Consider the following 22,088-nt stretch of genomic DNA (forward strand, 5'->3'; position numbering starts at 1 on the left):
CAATTTACCATGCCCTTCAATCTTCTCTATTTTTCTCACGACACCAGATTAGCCACATATGTTGTGTGTGGATCGCCAAAATTATAAACCACAAATGACATAAGTTTGAGGAATTCAAATAACTGTGGCAAACTCTAACCTCAACTGCACCCAACAAAAATGAACAAGAAAAGACTTTCCCTATCTTAAGCCTCTAAAAACATTTTCATAGAAAGCAGAGTTAAAGCCATCCTGCCACTTCTTTTTAGGCTTTTCAAGACCTAAATTCTCTAGGTCTCATCATCTTTCTCTTTATATTTATTTATTTATTTATTTATTTATTTATTTATTTAGAAAAGCTATTTGCCATAGGGAAATTCGGATATATAATAAATACATGAGAGAATAAGGTATGCCTAAATGGGACAATCCAGAATCAATGTAAATTTTGGATCTCACCTGCAATTTTGAAAGTCCTATTAATTTAAAAACTAGTAAATACTTTAATATTCATGATAGCTTACTGTAAGATTCCCTAGAGGCAATGAAGATGGGAATCTCAAGAAAACTAAAACTACCATACATCCTGGCTTCAGAGGTGAAAACAGGGGGAGAGGATTGGCTAGTTATCAACAGAAGGGAAAGGAAAAAAAGCACAGAGAAAGAATAGACAAGGCAACAAAAGTGGCAAACTGTAAGAGCCAATACACATCCACTGCTTCAAGTTTTTCAGCCATGTTCCATTCTCAGAGATTTCTGGTAGTACTTCAAGAACACCGATCTCCAAACTCTTTCTGAAAAGGGCTAGGAATGCTTCCGCCTGAAGATCTTACCTATTCTTTCTGGGCCCCATGATCTCCCTACATGATTGATCAACCTACTATTTCAACTCGAAAAAGCCTTTTCACAAATGTCAACTTCAGTGAGGCCTCCATTTAAAAACGAACACCCTACCAAGTCCTTTCCTAATTTCTGATTACACCCTGTGAATTTACATCAACCTAACCCACACCCTCAGTTTATGCCTCTTTTGAATATTCTTGCCGGGCTTCTCCTTTAAATCTTGCCTGGAAGGGGCGGAGCTATGACCCAGGCTCATCGGGAGGAGCGTTCCGTAGGCTCCGCCCACCTACGTCTCAGAGGGCGCCCCAACGAACCCAGGATAAAGTCTCTTCCTAGTCCGCTCCGGAAATGCGACTGCGTACGCGCTGGACACGCAGTCGTGACGTCAGCGCGCCCGCGCCGGCTGGCCGGACGCCCTAGGCTTCCGCGAGATCTTTGGTGGGGGTTGCTGTACGCCACGGCACTGCTGCGTTTGGGTTGTCTCCTGCAGGCTCTCTGGACCTGGTCACGATTCCACAATGTACCACAACAGTAGCCAGAAGCGGCACTGGACTTTCTCCAGTGAGGAGCAGCTGGCAAGACTGCGGGCCGACGCCAACCGCAAATTCAGATGCAAAGCGGTGGCCAACGGGAAGGTGAGGTTTTCCCGACGGTTGCCCAGTTGCTTGGTCACTAAATTCTGAGCAGCTGCGGAAGCTCTTCTGGCTCCCAGGACAGTCTCACTCCCTCATTTCTCTGCCTCTGCGGCGCGGAGTGCGTTTATCTATTAAAATAAGCGAGCACTTCGCGAGGTTCCGTGGGTACAAAGACGAACAACGCCATCCCCGTAGTCGAATGGCAGACAAGTAACCAGTCTTTGTAACGTGGTGAAGAAGAGAGTAGGTAGTGTGCTAAGGTAGTGCGTGGCAAGAGCAACCGTTCACTTGTCAAGCGGTGATGTTGGGGAAGGTTTTTCCCAGTAGCCAATGCGGAGAAAATGGGGAAAGGACGTTCCAGGCAGTCAGAACTACCGTGCAGAGTGGGAGGGAGGTCAGAAGTTACAGGGCTGGTGTGTGGACGTGTTTGTGGTCGTATGTGGCCGAATGTGAGTACCTGTGCAGGAATGGCTGGGGAGGGTAGGAAGGGAACTTGTTTGTAAGTGGAAGTGAGGCGTTTGAAATTTCCATTGAAAGGATGAGGAACCTTTGAAATATTTAAAATGGGAAGCTAACCTTATCAGATTTCCGTTCTGGAAACAGCGCTCTAGCAACCTCGTGGTGAATGGGTTGGATGAGGGCGGGAGACCGGAGACGGAATACAAACCAAGTGACTGAAGATGGTTTGGACTGTGGCCCGCTAGCCAAGTCCCTTCTGTTACAGCTCTAGGACTGGTTTAATCTTTCTTACAAGCTCCACTCCAGCAAGTGTTCAGTGCCTCCAAATTACTGACACTGAATTACTTTAATTTCTACCTTTAATTCACATCACTGATTTTAGCATCTGAATTAGTTTCCTAAGGGCTGCCTTAAAAAAATCACCACAGACTGGGTAGCTTAAAATAACAGAAATTTATTGAAACATTTGCTGTTTTTTAACAACTTGTGTCGTAATGACTGACCGAGAAACGAATGTTGGAAACTTTCCAATCATATTTGTAAAAAGCCTATCTACTTTTAAATTTGTAAATAATGATATCACAGCTGTGAGCATATGCACATAGCCTATCGTGATTGTTTATATAATGAAGCAAAGGTCTAGCTGACATTCCGAAAAGTTGTGAAATGATGGTACAGTTTTAGTTTATTTTCCTACAGCTATTTTGTGTAATGATTAGCGAATCTATAAAGAAAACGAGGCGTGATATATTCCCCTTCGTTGGAGATATAAACTAAATTTAATCTGGATAGAGAAAAATGTTTTACAGTTGTTTAATTCATTGAATTCATTGAACTTGTGTTGTAATTGTTGATCTAAAGGTTCTTCCGAATGATCCAGTCTTTCTTGAGCCTCATGAAGAAATGACACTCTGCAAATACTATGAGAAACGGTTATTGGAATTCTGTTCGGTGTTTAAGCCAGCAATGCCAAGGTCTGTTGTGGTAAGTTACAGTAGTGATGAAATATAATGTCCTTTAGTTGACTTGTGAAATTTGACCTCTTCTAAATTCCCTGTCCACTCTAGTCTTAAAAATTCACGTTAGTTACAATTAATTAGTTTTTGGCACATTATATCTTTTTCAATTCAGGCCTTAACTCATGAATTGCTGTATCATATCTTCAGAAGTATTTCAAGTCTCATTTTGTGGTCAGAAAAAAATTTGAGGTCAGGTAATGTTATAAAGAAAGAAACAAAATAAATTACTTTCCTCTAAGTTCTCAACTAGTGAGCCATAGAACTGGGACTAGAACATAGACTACTTGCTTTTCCAACTCTGTGACACCCAATAAATGTTTGAAGTAATGCATTCTTTCGTAATTGGTAATCATATGCCCCAGCTGAAACTGATACCATAAGATTTTTTTAAGCCTTAATTAGTAGAAGCTGGAGTTTTATCTTTGGTTAAAAAAGATTGTCTTACTGTTTCAGATGTATGGTTCTGAGGACCTGTTTGTTTTTTGCTGGGGTGGGCAACCGTGAGGAGAAACAGGTAGCTGAGATTAAAAAGCAGAAAGATGAAAAAGCTAGAGTGGGAGGGTGTTTAAAATGTCTTTACGTTATTCTCTCACAGGTTTGTTGTAAAGAACAAATATAGAAGTGTATCTTAAGTGAAAGTCTGTTAAATTTTAAAGTTATACAGTGTGACTAGCTTACGACCGAGTAGAGAATAATCTTCTAGGAAATTATCTCCATTTTTATAGTTGAAAAAAATTTGAAGTATGTTGAAAATATTAAGTCCGTAGAATTTATAATTTTTTTTCATCTGAGATATCAAAGATTCAGAGAGAGTTTTAGGTATACTTGTTTAGTTTATATCTTCAGATTTGGTTTATTCTTACAAAATAACTAAAATGAGGCAGTAAATTTAAGTGATCTTATCAAATGAAGAAAAAATCCTTTAATGAACTTCTTTATGGAATTTATTTTTAAATAACATGTTTATCATTGGTGAATAATTTTTTGTTTTACATAATGACAAAACTAAACTTTTAAAATACTTAAAAGGAAATGTTCTTTTTTCTATCATAAAATAGATTAGTGGTTATTTCATTGGTTCCAGCCAAATGATATAATGGTTAAAAGTACAGGCAGGTCTTACTTGAATTCATTCCTGTTCCTTATTAGCTGTGTGACCTAGATAAGTCAGTTCACCTCATTGATACTCAGTTTCCTTTTCTGTAGAGATAGCAATATTTCACCAAGCTGTTGTAAGGGTTAAAACATGATGATAGTTTTGTGCTTATCACAGAATCTGGCACTTGGTATGCATTCAGTAAATGGTAGTGCTGCTTCTGCCATTCAGTTGGCAGCAGTGATCACAAATCATGGGAATGGATACATAGCAATATCACAAATAATTAGTGGCTTTAGAGAGAAGGCTTATTGCCTTGCTTATGTTTTTTTGGTCATTATTTTTATAAGATTGGTTAATCTGTGAACATTTGTATTTTTCTTCCTGAATTTATCTAATTCAGGACATTTTTGATACTCTGACTTCTAAAACATACACACTCACGTATTTTTAAATCCAGTGACCATAGGAAGGATTAGCCAGGGTACGCTAGGGATAGACAAACAAAGGATGGGAAAGGATCTTTTGGCTATGGCATTTCTGTAGTAATTCATCACAATTTATTTTGATTAAAGAATTAATGAGTATTAGTAATTTTCTGGGTAATCTCTACAAAGAAACCCTTCCATAAATAAGTTCTGTTTCATACAATTTAACATTTAACATTTGTGAATAGATCCTGATGATATATTTTTTTTAACCCTTAGGGTACAGCTTGTATGTATTTCAAACGTTTTTATCTTAATAACTCAGTAATGGAATATCACCCCAGGATAATAATGTGAGTATGTCTGTCTAATATATTGTTTTCATTTAAGAAGACCTTTATACTCTTTTGAGTTTTTTTGGGAGGAGAGAGTTGAGGGTAATTTAGACTTCTGTTTTTTGTTTTTGTTTTTTTTTAATTCAGAACTTAAGATCTCTATTTACCTGTACTTCGGTAATTCCGATGGCATCTGAACTTCAACTTGTGCAGATTCAAATTTTGTTTTTCTCAAATTAGCTACTTCTCTAACATCTCTATTTGACACCTTTGTTCTTCCAGTTGTTCAGACTGAGAATCATTTGTAGTGGCCCCTCCCACATCCAGTCAGTTTACGGATCCTATAGCTTCCTACTCATTTCAGTTGAACAAAGGTCTGTTGTTGCTGCTCTCTGCTGAGCACTGTGTCTATCATTAAAGATGAAATTAGTATGAGACTCATCAAAGAGCTTGCTCTCAATGACATTGTACCTGTTTTCTCTTTTTGATTCCCATTTCCACCAGTCAAGATTAGGCCCTTGATCTCACTGCCAACCTTGATTTTTGCAGTAGCTTTCTTAGTGTTTTCTCATACTGAACAGCATGAATTGGCCAGGTGAATTTCACACATTTGTCCCTTAAATAATAGTCTCTTATTCAGATGCCCTTAGAGACTTCCACCAATGGCCTTCCACAATGTTCCTTTAACCTACTTTTCTTCCCATACTTATATGGTACATATGTGCTTTATTTTTAACTATTCCATCTACGTTATACAAAGTGCTCTTATTCCTCAGTTAATTTGTTTTTCCAGATATTTAGGTTGTACTACATAACACTGTCATTGAGTCAGTGATGTTTGAATGCCATGGCAATATTGGTTTGACCTATTTATAGTTTGTCTTATGTCTCTTAATGAAGTGTGAACAGGAGCTATCTTTTAAAAAAAAATTCTTGCAATGTCTAGCAGTCACTTTTGAATATTAGGCAATTATAGAATATACTTTTAGAAATAAAATATTTAGATACTTCTCAAAGTATATGCATGTTCTTCTGCCCCACCCCAACCCCGCCCCCTGCCTCCTTATTTTTTCCTCTAGGCTCACTTGTGCATTTTTGGCCTGCAAAGTAGATGAATTCAATGTATCTAGTCCTCAGTTTGTTGGAAACCTTCGGGAGAGTCCTCTTGGACAGGAGAAGGCACTTGAACAGATACTGGAATATGAACTACTTCTTATACAGCAACTTAATTTCCACCTTATTGTCCACAATCCTTACAGACCATTTGAGGGCTTCCTCATCGACTTAAAGGTAAACTTGATATAAAATAAACTAATACTACATTCTTCTTTCCTATTCTTTAACAAAAAGAATCCAAAATTTTAAAACTCATAGTCATCGTCATTGTTAGAGCATGGATACGACCTGTGGGTCTGGCCTGGTCATCTAGGGCAGTTGTGTTTAAACTTCAGTGGGCATCATCAGTCATCTGGAGAAACTGTTAACTCAGATGGTTGGGTGGGACTTACGGAGTTTCTCATTTAAACGATCTTCATTACGTCCAGGGATGTAATGAAGACCATTGAGAAATAGAACGGTGCTTATTATGGAGGCTTAAGATACCTCTTCTAACTTTGAATTATATTGTCATGGATCTGGGCCTGATTTAAACCATAAAAAATTCTTAAACTAGAAGATTGCTAAGTGACTTATATTTTTAGAGGTTTGTGAACTTGAGTCCCTATGTAGGCATCAATAATATAAGTAAACAAACATTGACAGAAGCAACTTTTAAGTTGTTTTGTTTGGCTCTAAAAGAGAAGTTGGATAGTCAAAGTCGAATCAAACAGAAATCAGGAACTGGTTCATTCATACTAGATCAGTCGCTCAATTTGGGTATCTTCTGTGTGCCAAACTTTGTGCTTGAGCATGTAACCAGAAACAGGACAGGAACAGTCTCAACCTTTGTGAACCTTGCAATCTAAAGGGTTTAGACAATCATATATTCATTGTGCTCAATAATACAGAGGGGAAAATATATTTTAGAGGGAGATAACAGATTAAGAGCTAAGGAAAACGTTCTGAGAACGTATCATTTAAAGTACAATTCAGAGTAGGAATAGGAGAGAGAAGAACATTCCAATCAGAGACTTCCCTGGTAAAAAGTTCAAATTCAAGAAACCATTCTGTGCTAAACAACCTGAACAGAGCCTAGCAATGCAGGGGTGGGGAAGAGATCACAGACAGCTGCTGCCAGAGTGGAAGGCAGAGTCTAGACTGTGGAGACAATGTTACAGATTTTGAATAGAGCAAAGAGAAACCAGTGAAAGGTTTAAATTTAGAGAGTGGCATGATTAGGTTTGCAATTTTAAAAGATCATGTTGGCAACCTTATGGATCAGGTATTTACTGTGCATCTGTATATGTCAGGCATAACGTGGAGAATGGATTAGAATAGATTAAGTGAATAACGGGGTACTGTTAAAGGAGTCCAAGCTAAGGATGGTGGTGGTCTTCACTCGTATGAAGGTTGTGGATACAGAAAGAGCTTCCTGGGCTTCAGAGATACAGGATAAGTATCCCTTATCTAAAAAATTTCGGGCCAAAAGTATTTGAGATTTCACTTTTTTTTTTTTTTTTTTTTTTTTCGATTTTGCAATATTTGCATTGTGCTTACTGGTTGAGAATCCCAAATCCAAAATCTGAAATGCTCCAGTGAGAATTTCCTGAGTGTCATGTCAGTGCTCAGAAAGTTTCCGATTTTGGAGTATTTCGGATTTTGAATTTTTTGGATTTATGCTCAGTCTGTAGTTAGGTAGAATCAATAGAACATGAGGATTGATTGTATATAGAGATGAGGACAGAGGAAGAACCCCCAAGTTTCTGACTGGGTGATACTTTTTTTTGTTGTTTTTTGTTTTATGGAAGAGACCGATGCACATTTAAATACTGATGCAAAGAGCTAGTAGTGAGAGAAAGATGAAATACAAAATAGTCTGTTTGGAGTAAGGTGGAAGGGGTTGGCATGGGATTTGGAAGCAAGGTAGAAGAACTGGCCTTAGAGGGAATAATAGCTCTTTCTCTTAACAGTGGAAAAGGGGAAATTATGGGCTTAGGATACTGTTATGCCTCAGGATTTGGTGTTGGCAGGAAATAGCGCCTTTCTTTGGTAAGAAATAGTTTTCTGAGAGTGATGGAGTTTCTGAGAATTATCAAAGACGTTAAGACAGATGGAAAATATTTATGCAGTCACTGAAAAATGGGAGAGTAAACTGTGGAAATACTATGGTTGCTTGGCAGTGTTTAAGAGCCTTGCTGAGGTCAATGAATATGAGTTTACAGTAACATTTCCAGACTTTCTGCTCGTATTGTTTTCTCTGGCAGTACTCAGAAATCTTGGTATAGTTGCAAAGCGAAGTTTGTTGGATTCAACCACTGTTCAACTTCTGGTTTTTCCAGAAATTTGTTGGCAGTGTATTGGGGCAGGGAATTCAGGAGAGAAATGAGGAGCAGAGGACACTGGTGAGTGGGAGCAAGTAGAGAGATAAGTGAGCAAAAGTTCAGAGGAGGAAGAACAGCTGTGAAATAAATGAGTAAATACATTAGAAAGGGAGGCATTGTAGTCAGAGTAGTGGGTCTTAATTTCTCATATCACAGGCGAGGCATTTTTGTACAATTGACTCTTAAATATTTTATTGCAGAGTGTAGAAAAGCTTTCCTACTGCTTTAGGTGTCGAACATGGATATCTGAGGACTTGAGATTTATGGTTTATTTTATAGGGTATGAAGAACTGTCAGGAAATAGGAGGTCTTCCACATCTCTTGGGCATATTCTAAAACTTTTTCTGTGGGAATTTGAAGTCTAGTGTGTTCTAATCAAATTGAGATTCATTTTTATTTACTTCTTCCTGAAAGTAAATTTTAAGTAGAAGGAACTTCATATAAAAATAAGGTGTATTCCTAAATGTGGCCTTATATTTAAATCACCTGGGTTGCCTGAGAGACGCATTTACCTGGGAATATGTATTTCTTGGCCCTACTTTAGACTCAGTGGAATCTCTAAGAGCTTCCCTTCCTTCCCCTTCCTACTCAGGTGGAAAAGGACCAAGAGAAGGGATTAATGTAAATTGAGGACACTGTCAAGTACTGTGCTAGGAACTTTAGATATGTTATAGCACATATTTCTTAATATGAGTTGTGTAATTTTAAACTGTTGTTATACTCCATTTAAACCCTCAGAAATGGTAACATTTGCAAACTTTCTTTCTAGACCCGCTACCCCATATTGGAGAATCCAGAGATTTTGAGGAAAACAGCTGATGACTTTCTTAATAGAATTGCATTGACGGATGCCTACCTTTTATACACACCTTCCCAAATTGCCCTGACTGCCATTTTATCTAGTGCCTCCAGGGCTGGAATTACTATGGAAAGGTATTAATTAGTGTTTTAACTTAGGTCAAATTCAGTCACTGAGTTTATTTATTCATAGAATCATTTCTGACTATAATCTTTAATATTCCTTGTGGCTGGGATGGTTGGTGAAAAGAAGAAATTAAATTGCCTTTTAAGGAAATCTTTAAACATCATGAAAAATACTGTTGAACTAAGAGGAGGATACATTTAGGATTAAAGTAGGAGTAAACCAGGTGATCCTTGAAAGACTGGTATAGCTATCAGTATATGACAAATTTAGAAGGTCCTGTGAACTGGTGAGCAACTTGAGTGCAGCAAATACGTCTGCCTTGTTTTATCTTTATTCCCCTTCTGTAGAGCATGTATGACACGTGGAAGTTAAATATTGTTAACTAACTGAAGCACAAGCTAGCAGCCAATTAGGCATTTTTAGTTTCTGTATTAAGTTTCTCAATTTATGACCTTTGAGATTCTGCTTGATTTCATTCTTAGAAATAGCTGAGGACGAAAGCTGATAAAACTTCCTAAAGTTAATTAAAACTGTTTTACATGATTATAATCCCTTATCCATAATTTCAGAATCCACTGATAAGGTGGCAGCAGATAGAGCAGATTGTATTTAGTTTTTATTTCACTTAATAGGAATATTTGTGTTCCCTTGCAGAAATCTTAATATTCCTGATTACAGACATCACTTGAGTATTTCACATTTCATAATATATGCACCAGATAACTTTTCTAAGACATGAATACTTAAGAATTTCACAACACATCTGCATCTAGGATAAGGGATTGTAGGTTTATATTTTATGATATGTCTCTTCTCTGCAAACACAGCTCACCAACTGTATATAAATATATATATTTAATCTCAAAGTGATTTAAATCTCCACTTATTTACTAAGCAAACATCTATTAAATACCTTCTGTGTACTACTATGCACTGTACTACACTTTAGGAATATGAAAATGAATAAGATAAATCTCTGTGTTAGGAAAGACAGTCGTGTAAATTATTGATGTATATGGAGTTAAGATGTGGACTTCCATTAATTTTGGGGGGGTTGGTTGGTTATTATTATTATTTTTTTTGAGACAGCCTCTCACTCTCACCCAGGCTGGAATGCAGTGGCACAGTCATAGTTCACTGCAGCCTCAACCTCCCAGCCTCAAGCGATCCTCCTACTTCAGCTCGCTGAGTACCTGGGACCACAGGTACACACCACCACACCCTGGCTAATCTTTTTGTTTTTTTGTAGAGTTGGGGTTTCCCTATGTTGCCTAGGTTCATCTCAGTCACTCCTAGACTCAAGTAATCTCCTGCCTAGGCCTCCCAAAGTGCTGGGGTGACAGGTGCACACCACCATACCTGGCCTGCGGACTTCATTCTGTAAGGGAACAAAAGTCCTCTTTTCCACAGTTCAAATAACCAAAAGTCTGATTAATCTTGAAGCATTGTGTATAGTGCATATATAAATTCTTCAGTGATGAGATTTTAGTTACATAGAGTGGGATGAAGCATCCTAAGGTCCAGATGAGTTTATTTCATCTTAGAAGTTTAGTACAGTACAATTCCAGGTAAGCAAAATTGAAATTGTGATACTTTTGGCTCCGTGCAAATTTAATAGGCCTTTGTAACATTCCCAGAGACTAGACATTGGGCCTTCCCCCAACCCCCGCCCTTTTAGGGAAATGCTTTCCAAACATTTTTAACTTACAGCTGATTTACAGGCAAATTTTTGGGATATGTGGAAATGGGGTTTACATTTATTGCTGATTTCAAAAGGGAAAGCCCCTGTGCTGTTGTCAGAGTTTGGATAATACCTCAGATTATTAATCATGGGATTATTACCATTATTTCTGGGTTTTCCTCTCTGTCTTGTAGATTTAGAGCTTTATTTCTCATCTGCTACTTTAAGTATTCCTATTTGCCTGTGGATTTTATTAAAACACCACAATATTAAAATTCAAATTCAAAATTGAGGTTAAGAGTTGCTAACTTCACAGAGCTAATGAGTAGTCAGCCAACTCTTAGCACCAAACCTATGGTCCTTATGCTTAAGAAATCAAAAGGAAATGAAGAGTAAAAATAAAGGAAGATGACAAAAATGGGAGTAATTTTAGGTAGGAAAGGGAAAGGGAAAAAACTAGTTATTTTGAATTACTAGTAAGTGGAAATGGATTAGTTGTCAGGAGAGTTCTTGATTTTCAGATCCAAAATTTATTCCCACAATAGATAATGATGATGTGATGTCAAACACTTATCAAAACTTTATAATAAAATTTAAATCTGGATAAAGACACAAGAGTTCTTAAAGCATTGCTTTCTATTTTTGTAACTATTACACCCAAGAGAAAAATAATTTTTTTGCATTTGTGTTTGAAAAACTATTTAATACTTTGAGAGTTCATCTGAGCTTTTATCAATTATAGGTCAAGTTCAGGTATGTAAAACTTCAGAGTAAAAATTTAAATATAGAAATTATATTTTCATACCGTCAGCTCTGAGAAAAACAAGTAATTTGGATTTTATATCACATTGATAAAGAAGTTTAACACCTTTAATTTGGACTTGATGCAAATAAGATGTAATAGATTTATAAAGCGTTAGGTGGTTGGTTTGAATGTCTGTTACTTCCCAAAAGTGCAACTATAGGTAAAATGGCTTTCATATTAAGGGAACAGAGAATCCTTACTAGTGCCAGATTCCAGTTTTGCTGCTTCCTAGCTTTATTACTTTGGATAAGTTACAAGATCATGACTTGTTCATCCCTGTAACTCAGATTCCTCATCTGTAAAGTAAGGTTAGACTCATTGGGCTTCTATATTAAAAGACATAAATGTTACAGGTACTGACTGTTACTGTTACTTACATACTCTTTTGTCTCTGAAAGGTTGTACCTGAATGTCACTAAACTTAAAACAGTAAACATCTTTTAATGTAATTGCTAATAAATCCTTAAAACATAAGAGTTACAGATTATACATTCATAAATTTAAAAATTTTTTAATTGCCTTTGATGAGGATGGAGGAAAATAATTTATGGTGTCATGTTTTCTCAATGTGCTGTATCTTTTCAATAGATTACATTTTTTTTCTTTTCTTTACCAGTTATTTATCAGAGAGTCTGATGCTGAGAGAGAACAGAACTTGCCTGTCACAGTTACTAGATATAATGAAAAGTAAGTAAATGAGAACACTTTACAAAATGTTCTTCCAGTACAAAGCTCCTTTCTAAATAAATATCTTGGTGTTTAACTAGAAATATAACATAGATTTTTGTTTAGATTTCTTTTCACTGAATTACTGTATTATGGAAGCATGAAAGACACATTGGTCTAGAACAAATAGAAGGTACATAGAAGGAAGTAGTGTTCATATATATAGAACTTACGCAAAGAGTGAAAATAGAGTCCGATTTAGAAAGGATTTAGAGATTGACAACAGGATCCTTTTAAAGAATAAAGAAACATACTAGGCACTGAAAAAGATGTAATGGGAAATAAGGATAATGTTTAAATTTGTAACTTCTATTTTGTAAATAAATTATTTTTTTAAGAGAAAGGTAGAAGATTTGCAACACTCAGAGAAGGTACCGTTAAGACAGCAGAGGAAGATTTAAAGATGCTTGCCTTGAAAATTGGAGTGATGTGGCTGCAAGCCAAAGGAAGCTGGCAGCCACTGGAAGCTGGAATAGGCAAGGAATGGATTTATCCCTGGAGCCTCCAGAGAGAGTGTGGCCCTTCCAGCACCTTAATTTTGGCACAGTGAAACAGATTTCAGACTTCTGGGCTGCAGAACTATGAGATAATAGATTTCCGTTGTTTTAAGCCGTCACGTTTGTGATAATTTTAATAGCAAGGTTGGGAAAATAATACAGCCCTGAATAACCAAGATTTATCCAGCCCAAAATGTTATGAGTGCTGGTGTTGAGAAACCCTGTCCTGAGTTGAGTAGAATCTCTACTTATTGGCTGAATTAACCAGCATTCTCCATTCCTCATTCTTGCCCATGGCACACTTGGTCATGGCTGCTAAGCTACTCTTTGGGGTTAAAAGTCAATCATGTGGTCGGGCGCGGTGGCTCATGCCTGTAATCTCAGCACTTTGGGAGGCCGAGGCGGGCAGATCACGAGGTCAGGAGATCGAGACCATCCTTGTGAACACTGTGAAACCGCATCTCCACTAAAAATGCAAAAAATTAGCCGGGCATGGTGGTGGGCACCTGTAGTCCCAGCTACTCGGGAGGCTGAGGCAGGAGAATGGCATGAACCTGGGGAGCAGAGCTTGCAGTGAGCAGAGATTGCGCCACTGCACTCCAGCCTAGGTGACAGAGTCAGACTCCATCTCAAAAAAAAAAAAGTCAATCATGTTTGTTTCCAAACCTTCTTGTGTAAATTGTTCTTGTTAATTAAATTTGTAATGTAATTAAATGTTACACCAGTAAAATACAAGATTGAAATCTTGATCTTCGATGACAGTAAATGGGTATACGTTTTACATATTTTGTGTTTTAAAATTTAAGATGCTTCAGGGCATCTCTGTATCATTTCTTGATTCTCTGCTCGAAGTGATCCTGAGGGCTTCCTTCTTGGAGAATGATGGCTGTGGTTTATGAATTATAAACTGTAGGTCTTTAGTTATACCACTAGGGGGTTCACTTTAAAAGCTAATTGTGATTTGACTCTAGCTGTTAGGATCATAGAACTTAGTAGGTAAAGGGGGTCTTATTCCAATGTACTCATTTCATAGCTTAGTTTTATTACTGATTTCTTCTCAATACCTTTGTTTTGTTCCACTTATTTTAAAATGAAATAAAAACAGCTCTTTATGAAACACTCAGAAGTTTAATGCTACTAAGATATTGGTAATTTTTGGAACACAGATACTGTCCTAAGGGTGTTGAGTTACAAGATTAATTCAATTAAAAATACTGTTTTGTTTGCATTATGAAATAGGTCACTAGTGTAGTCATTTGGATCACATGGCAGGCTAACAGTAATAATAATCTCATTGGATCTCTCATTATTCCCCTAATGTTGAAATTTGTATTCTTTGGTTTATTATAGTTGAATAACAAGATCAGCTAGAGGATGCTTTTGCAATTATAAAGTTACTGATATAGTAGTTTGCTTTTAACCTGAAGTGGACATTTTTGTATAGGGTCTGCTTGTTGTTAAAGCAAAGGATTATTAACAAATTTTTACTAAGCGTCCTTCCTTTATTGCATGTTGTGTAATAGTTTACTTTGTAAAGAGGAAGTATACTGTTGGCCCACTATTTATGGAATAGAATATTACAAAGATGGTTGGTGATAGAGAACAAAACATGTTCACTAAATCATTTAGGGATTTTTTTTTTTAAGTCTTAAAACTGAACAAGAAGTGACCCCAGTAGGATTTGCAAAAAATACTAATTATACAGTGTGCTTTATGTTATATATGATATGGGCTAAACAGCAGAGAGCCATAATTACTTCAACTAAACATGCAGTGCTTATTGGATTTTAATGTAGAATGAAATGCACAATGATGCAAATCCTGAGAAGAATAACCATGTCATTTGCAGGGTGTTTTGTTGTTTCCTATAACAAAATGGAAAAGTAACCAGCTCCGCTACTATAAGAAGGTTTGCTTATTCAGTTTAAATTCTTTTTTGTATCCACATAGGCATGAGAAACTTAGTAAAAAAGTATGAACCACCCAGATCTGAAGAAGTTGCTGTTCTGAAACAGAAGTTGGAGCGATGTCATTCTGCTGAGCTTGCACTTAATGTAATCACGTAAGTTGATGTGACAGTGTTAATCAATAGACATAATTGTTACCCAGTCCACCTGGTTCGTAAATCATTTTATTGGTGTTTGCTTATTTGAGGAAAGCTGACTGATCCATTAAATCAGATTTTCTTTATTGAATGGACATTTCTAATGAGATTAAGTTAATAGTTTGGCATTCACTGTGCAGTTCTGATCCTGCTGTGACTCATATGTTCTTTGGCTTGCAGGCCATTCTGTTCTGTTACTTCTCATGGGATTTCAGGGGTCAGGGTCTTCCTAAGGAATCCTTTTACCTTTTCCTGTCCTTTTAATCTTTGGTCTCTCTGAAGCTGTGATACCTGGTCTGAGGAATAAATATGCTGTTCCAGACTTCTGTTAGCTAGAGTAGGGAAAGTTGGCATACTTGCTTTCAGTGACAAACTGATAAAGCCAGTAGGAAAATAGGCTGTTGAATTTCTTCTTGTAGCTAGACATAACACCTTTAATGTCTCTTAATTGATATGTAAGCTGAATGTGGAAATCACCATAAAATTGGCAATGCATGCTTTGTAAATTGAAAGATCCACTTAAACTTTCTCTTTTAGGTGTTTAAGCAGTTGGCAATTTGGACAGGTACTAGGATTAATTAAACTGTCATTTTCTGTTTCCTGTGGGATGCATTTTGTTACTTAAAATTATACTGTATTTGTTAAAATTTAATAAGAGTTATCTGTGGCATTTTATATTTAAGATGTATTGAGGTATTATTTCTGTAATTGGTGAATATGTGCTGCTGGATACCTATGAAAAGCCAGAACAGCATTCCAAGGCCCTTATGTCAAATACACATGATTCAAATTTCTTACCTATACAGTTGTAGTCAGGGAATATCTAGGGAGTTAGGAAGTGTGCAGAATATGAGGTTGTTTTATTATAGTTAGAGCTATAATGACAAAGCATGATTTAGCACAGAATTTGAAATTGGTGGATTCCATTCACTCCTGGGTTTCAGTGGTAACAGGAATTTTTCAGAGTGGTTACAGAGAAGTAATGTTGGCTTTAATGAATAAAAGTATTGCAGCACTGATTATGTTCTTTTTGCATTGATTTTGAAATGGGATTAGACCAGGAGTTGGCAAACTGTGACCTATCAGGCCTATCCAGCCCATTAGCTGTTTTTAGAACAGTTTCTTGGAATGTAACACACCCATTTGTTTATGTATCACCTATGGCGATTTTCATGATACAGCAGAAAAGTTAGGTAGTTGAAACAGAAACTGATTATAGGGCCTTGCAAGGCCTAAAATATTTACTGTCTCTTTAAAGTTTATCCACCCCTGGATTAGACCACTGAACTATTAATCCTACCTTTTCTAGCTAAGTAACTGAATGGACCATAATCCAGAATTCCTAACTACCATAGCTTACATTTCATTCCAGATTGCCATCTGCCTTGTACTGGGTGGGCCAAGCAAATTCTGAATACCTATGAGTACTTGAGGGGTGCTTCTCAAACTGTGAAGGACTTTTTTAAAAAAATTCACTAGATGTATACTTGTGTAAAATTCAATAAAAAATGAATTACTAGAAAAGTGAAGACAAAAACATTAGCTCAAGTTTTATTAGATTCAACAGTCATAAAATTATATCAGATTACTATTAAAAATTTCTGGGGCTGGGCACAGTGGCTTATGCCTGTAATCCCAGCACTTTGGGAGGCTGAGGCAGGCAGATCACCTGAGGTCGGGAGTTCGAGACCAGCCTGGCCAACATGGTGAAACACCATCTCTACTAAAAATACAATAATTAGCCGGACGTGGTGGCGGGTGCCTGTAATTCCAGCTACTTGGAAGACTGAGGCAGGGAGAACTGCTTGAACCCCAGAGGGGTCACAGTGAGCCAAGATCACGCCATTGCACCCCAGCCTGGACAACAGAGCGAGACTGTCTCAAAAAAACAAAAAAAAAAGAAAAGAAAAAAAACCTTCCAAACACAATTCCTATAACTCACTGCAAACTGTGCAAACTGTTCATGGAACAGCCCTGGTACTCACTACCATGAGTAGTGCTACTTTAGGACTAAATATTTGTTTTCCTTGATCTTGAAAATTATTTTACCTTTATTTTTCATGACACAAAAACTGTTTGGTCCTTGTCAGTCAATACAAGTGAAACCAAAGTTCCCTTTGATCAAAACCCAAATCTGTCATGACCTCAAAAGTTACTTAGCAGTTGTTTACCTTTGCCAGCCTTTTCTCTGCACGTATATCCATATGTATTTATGAAATAAGTCACATTTTCTTCTTCTTTGCATCTTTCATACATATTGTACAACGTGTAATTATCAATGCTTAGCTTTTGCTAGTCTGAGTGAAAAAGTATCAATTGGTATTTTAATTTGCATTTTCTTGATTATGGGGCATTGAAGTTTCCACGTTTAACAGTCACTTATATTTCTACTGTGTTGCTTATTTATTCCCCTTGTCCAATTTTCTGGCTTTTTTTTTTTTTTTTTTTTTGAGATGGAGTCTTGCTGTGTCACCCAGGCCTGAGTGCAGTGGCGCGATCTCACTGCAACCTCTGCCTCCCGGGTTCAAGCAATTCTCCTGCCTCAGCCTTCCAAGTAGCTGGGACGACAGGTGCATGCCACCACGCCCGGCTAGTTTTATTTTTTTGTATTTTTAGTAGAGATGGGATTTCACCATGTTAGCCAAGGATGGTCTCAAGCTCCTGACCCCCGTCCACCTCAGCCTCCCGAAGTGCTGGGATTACAGGCGTGAGCCACCGCGCCTGGCCACATTTTTGTGGTTTGTAGTGCTTTATAGATTCTATGTACAGTCATTCTTCAGTATCCATGGGGGATTGGTTTCAGGACTTTCTGCTGATAACCAAAATCCACAGATGCCTTAATACAAAATGGTGTATTTGCATATAACCTGTACACATCCTCCCATATACTTTAAATCATCTCTAGATTACTTACAATACCTAAATACAATGTGAATGCTATGTAAATAGTTATTATACTGTATTCTTGAGGGAATAATGACAGTCTGACAGAAGGGGGAATAATGACAGTCTGACAGAAGGCTGATTGTACTTATTTATATATGATATATTCTATTGTTTTTCACAACTTTTTTCCAAATACTAATTTTTGCCCCAGCTTCCCATACCCCCACTTTTTTGAGAAAGTCTGTGTCATCCAGGTGGAGTGCAGTGGCTCGATCTTTGCTCACTGTACCCTCCGCTGTCTGGGCTCAAGTGATCTTCCCACCTCAGCCTCTTGAGTAGCTGGGACTACAGGTGCTCAACCACGTTGGTTACTTTTTTTTTTTTTTTTTTTTTGTAGAGACAAGGTTTTGCCACATTGCTCAGGCTGGTCTCAAATTCCTGGGCTCTGGCGATCTGCCGCCTCGGCCTCCTAAAGTGCTGGGATTGCAATTGTGAGCCCCTGTGCCGGGCAGGTCCCAGCTCATTTTTTATTTCAAGTTTTTCCTAGTTACTTGAAACAGTTTTTATCACACATTAAATTTGTACTTCTGCATAGTCATTACTTTGCTTAATCTAGTCTGATCATTGATTTATGATCTCACTTTTAATTACCATAGCTTTTGTAATATCTCACTTTTAATTACCATAGCTTTTGTAGTGTGCTTTGAAGATAACTGGGACAAGGTCTTCCAACATTGTTCTTTCTTACATTCTCTATTTTTTCACACTTCTTCCTAGGTCAGTGTTAGACTTGACAAATTCCATGAAAAATTTTATTGGGGTTTTAATTAGAATTGCATTTAATTTAAAGATTGATTTTAAAAGTATCATTTTCCCTACCCATAACTCTTCATCTTTTTCCATTTATCCAGGCCTATGTTTTTCAGTAGATACATGATATTGCATATAGCCTTGCTAGTTTATTTTACATTTTATAGTTTCTGTGGCTGGTATTAGATTGCTTATTGATAGTTGCATAATTATAGGAAGAGGAGGAAAGGCTATGAAGATGATGATTACGTCTCAAAGAAATCCAAACATGAGGAGGTATGTTTTACTCCAAAGATGAACTCTAAGTCATTTTTGTTACACATTCTGGTGTGATTATACTATTAAGATTTGTTCTCCAAGAGTATAAGCATTATAGAGTTGTGGGTTTTTTCATTTTTTGCATACTTCCTTACGTACAGTACTGTTATCCATTATTAAAGGGATTTTTCTCTCTCCTGTCTTTACTTGATGCAAGAATCCTTCTTGTGTTCATAGAAAGCAGAAGCAATATGCATACATACTACATTTTTGCTTTATTTCTTATTCTCCAAGGATTTTTCCCTTACCCCCTTTTAAAAACAAATTTTCTGTCAAGTCAGGTAAGTGAATAATCAGAGGCAAAGGTCACAGTTGTAACCTTTATTCCTCATTGGAGGAGTCTGGTGAGACCATGCCAACATTACTAACAGTGAACTATTACAAAATTTCCTGGTTTATCTTTTATAATCCACATGGGTAAAAGGAGGAGAACATTTTCCTAAAGGGAGGTAAGAGGTAAACAATACTGGTTATGTTCAGTGTTATCCTTACCACACTTTTTTTCCTTCTTAGGAAGAATGGACTGACGACGACCTGGTAGAATCTCTCTAACCATTTGAAGTTGATTTCTCAATGCTAACTAATCAAGAGAAGTAGGAAGCATATCAAGCGTTTAACTTTATTTAAAAAGTGTAATGTGAAAACAAAATATATTAAAACTTTTCTATTACTTTCTTTCCCTTTCACAGTAACTTTATGTAAAATAAACCATCTTCAAAAGAGCTAGAATAGCACCTGTTTTGAATATTCTTATTCCATCATGACTAATATCAAATTAAAGCTGCAACTTACTTGCCTAATTTTTTAAGCAAAATATGATAGGCAAACCTATGCTTTTTTAAGAAAAAGGCACCACAAAAACCAAAACTTAGTAGCTAGCTTTAAAAGTGTTAAGGAATGTGTTTTGCCCTCTAGAAACCTTTATAAATGGCTTTTTGAATGCCATCCTGATACATTTAGGTATTTGTCCATTACTATTAAATGGCAGAAGGTATTTCAACTATTACATGGTACTGAAAGCCAGTTGTCTGGGTAATGAATATTATTTGTTTACTTACCCAAAAACATTTCCAAATGGGTTTTTTTAAAAAAAAAAAAAACAAATATATGATTTTGAATAGCTGTCTACATCAAACTCTTAGGCTAGTATAGATAAGTAGGCAGAAGCCATTTGTATATTCGGTTATGGTTTTTTAATTTTGTTGCGATGTAGGGTCTTGCTGTGTTGCCCAGGCTGTCTCAAACTCCTAGGCGCTAGTGATCCTCTGCCTCAGTTTCCTGAGTAATTGGGACTACAGGCACACGTCACCACAGCCTTTAATTAACCTATTAGATCACCTATAAGTGAATCCGTGTAAGTAGATTATAACAGTTACTAGGAATTGTGCAGACTAAATATGTTCGAAAAATGTAATTCAAATATAAAAGCACAGACTATTATAACAAATTACTTAGATATGAATCATGGCTGCCTCTATTTCACTGTGTGACCTTGGTAAGTTATTAATTTTCTCTAAGTGCCAGTTTCCCACACTGAAAATGGGGGAAATAATGCCCACTCTTTATAGGATTAATTAGAACAGCACCTGCATACACTAAGTATTCAGTAATTGTTAACTATTATAATTGGAACCGAACTATGGCTGGCTGTATATCAAGCCAGAATTTTTTTCAGGAAAACTGGCTTGAAGGAATTCCGAGTAATTCAAGTGTCCTAAATCTAATTAAATTGCACAGATACACACACCTCCTCAGTCTCAGTACATCCCAGGCTGTACTTTCCAGAAAGGTAAGTACCATTATAATTACATTTACTTTAAGGCAATGCTTACTATGTGCATATTCATCTCTCTAACAATTCTTTAAACTGTAGGCTTGAGTTTTGTGGGGTGTTTTTTTGTTTGTTTTGTTTTGTTTTTTCCCTCATTCTGGAGTGAAAGGAATAAAATTTCATGACGTGAGATTTTACAAAAGCAGAGTGGAAGAAGCCAAAAGTTATAAATCCTCCATCATGGTCCTAGTTAAGTACATTGCTTCTAGGCTCTAGACAGAATTACAAGATGTTCACAGTTTTTCTCATTTTCCCTTTCAGATCGCCAAACTTTGGCATCAGAGCAAGGTCCACACTTATCACTGAAAATTTTCCCACCCAGCCCCATTAAAAAAGTTAAAGTGTGAGAGATTTTATTTCAACACTGACAAGCTAGTTACTACAGGGCCTACAAAGGTAAGTAATAAGTTTCCATTTCAACTTGAGAGACAAATTATGTTAAAATATAAGAAGCAGGATGAGTCAGGTTTGTGATTTTAAATAAAAGGGAGAAGGATTTCAGACCGAGGAATGACAGGTTAGTATGGCTAAAGATTGAGGCGTGATTAGTGGGAACCAAAGTGCATAGCAAAATATCTTGACTAGTCCATATCCTCCCTGTCTTCCATCATGTAACTAAGGAAGGAGACCACCGGGGTTGGTCCAAGTCCAGCTATAAAACAGAAGGGATGGAAAGGAGAGTAATTTGATAAAAGAGCCAGGAAGGGAGAGAATGGAATGAATTGAGTTGATTTCAAGGAAAAGGAGCACGGGACATGTTGAGATTTTTGGTATCAGTGTTAAACTGTGATTGAAGCCACAGAGGTTAGCAGCCCCCATAGAAATAATTGCCTTTTGTAGCTTGAAACTGTTAAGCAGACATCTTTTAAACCTTTAGCATTTTTTTTTTTCTGTATTTTATACATTAGAGGAATAGCATAAAGTGTTGCTCTTGGAATCTAGACCTTTCCTTACTGTAAGAACACCTTGGGTTCCTGTCTCACCCACTTTTATTACCAATGTCATTCTGCCACATATGTTCCATATGTCATACCTGCCCTAGACAATTATGAGATGGAAGGAATTGTTGCATATATAGAATCCTTTTCAAAAGAGGCCATTAGCAAAAATACTGATCTAAAGCTTCAGCTTCTCCCTGGGCCTTGCTCTGGTGCTAAGGTTTAAACTGCCCCTGAAGGAGGAAGAAAATAAACAAATTAAATGCTTAGCTCTATTTAGACAGAAGTAATCAA

At 36.9% G+C, this 22,088-nt stretch overlaps 1 protein-coding gene across 3 annotated transcripts; it reads left to right on the plus strand.

Moving 5' to 3' along the window:
* The first annotated feature begins 1,198 nt into the window (after positions 1-1,198).
* On the plus strand, positions 1,199-19,747 carry CCNH (cyclin H). 3 transcript variants are annotated; one of them, XM_007977607.3, is made up of 9 exons: positions 1,201-1,457; positions 2,778-2,900; positions 4,739-4,812; positions 5,874-6,084; positions 9,043-9,206; positions 12,301-12,371; positions 14,858-14,969; positions 18,923-18,983; positions 19,539-19,747. In XM_007977607.3, the coding sequence occupies exons 1-9, from the start codon at positions 1,341-1,343 to the stop codon at positions 19,575-19,577; spliced, it is 972 nt and encodes a 323-aa protein (XP_007975798.3). In that variant the 5' UTR covers positions 1,201-1,340; the 3' UTR covers positions 19,578-19,747. The 3 variants fall into 3 exon arrangements, with proteins under 3 accessions (XP_007975788.3, XP_007975808.2, XP_007975798.3); XM_007977597.3 differs by lacking the exon at positions 19,539-19,747 and having other exon boundaries at positions 1,199-1,457; positions 18,923-19,498; XM_007977617.3 differs by lacking the exon at positions 18,923-18,983 and having other exon boundaries at positions 1,200-1,457.
* Positions 19,748-22,088: the final 2,341 nt, after the last annotated feature.

This window comes from Chlorocebus sabaeus, chromosome 4 (genome assembly GCF_047675955.1).
Source record: "Chlorocebus sabaeus isolate Y175 chromosome 4, mChlSab1.0.hap1, whole genome shotgun sequence".
NCBI classification, from domain to species: domain Eukaryota; kingdom Metazoa; phylum Chordata; class Mammalia; order Primates; family Cercopithecidae; genus Chlorocebus; species Chlorocebus sabaeus.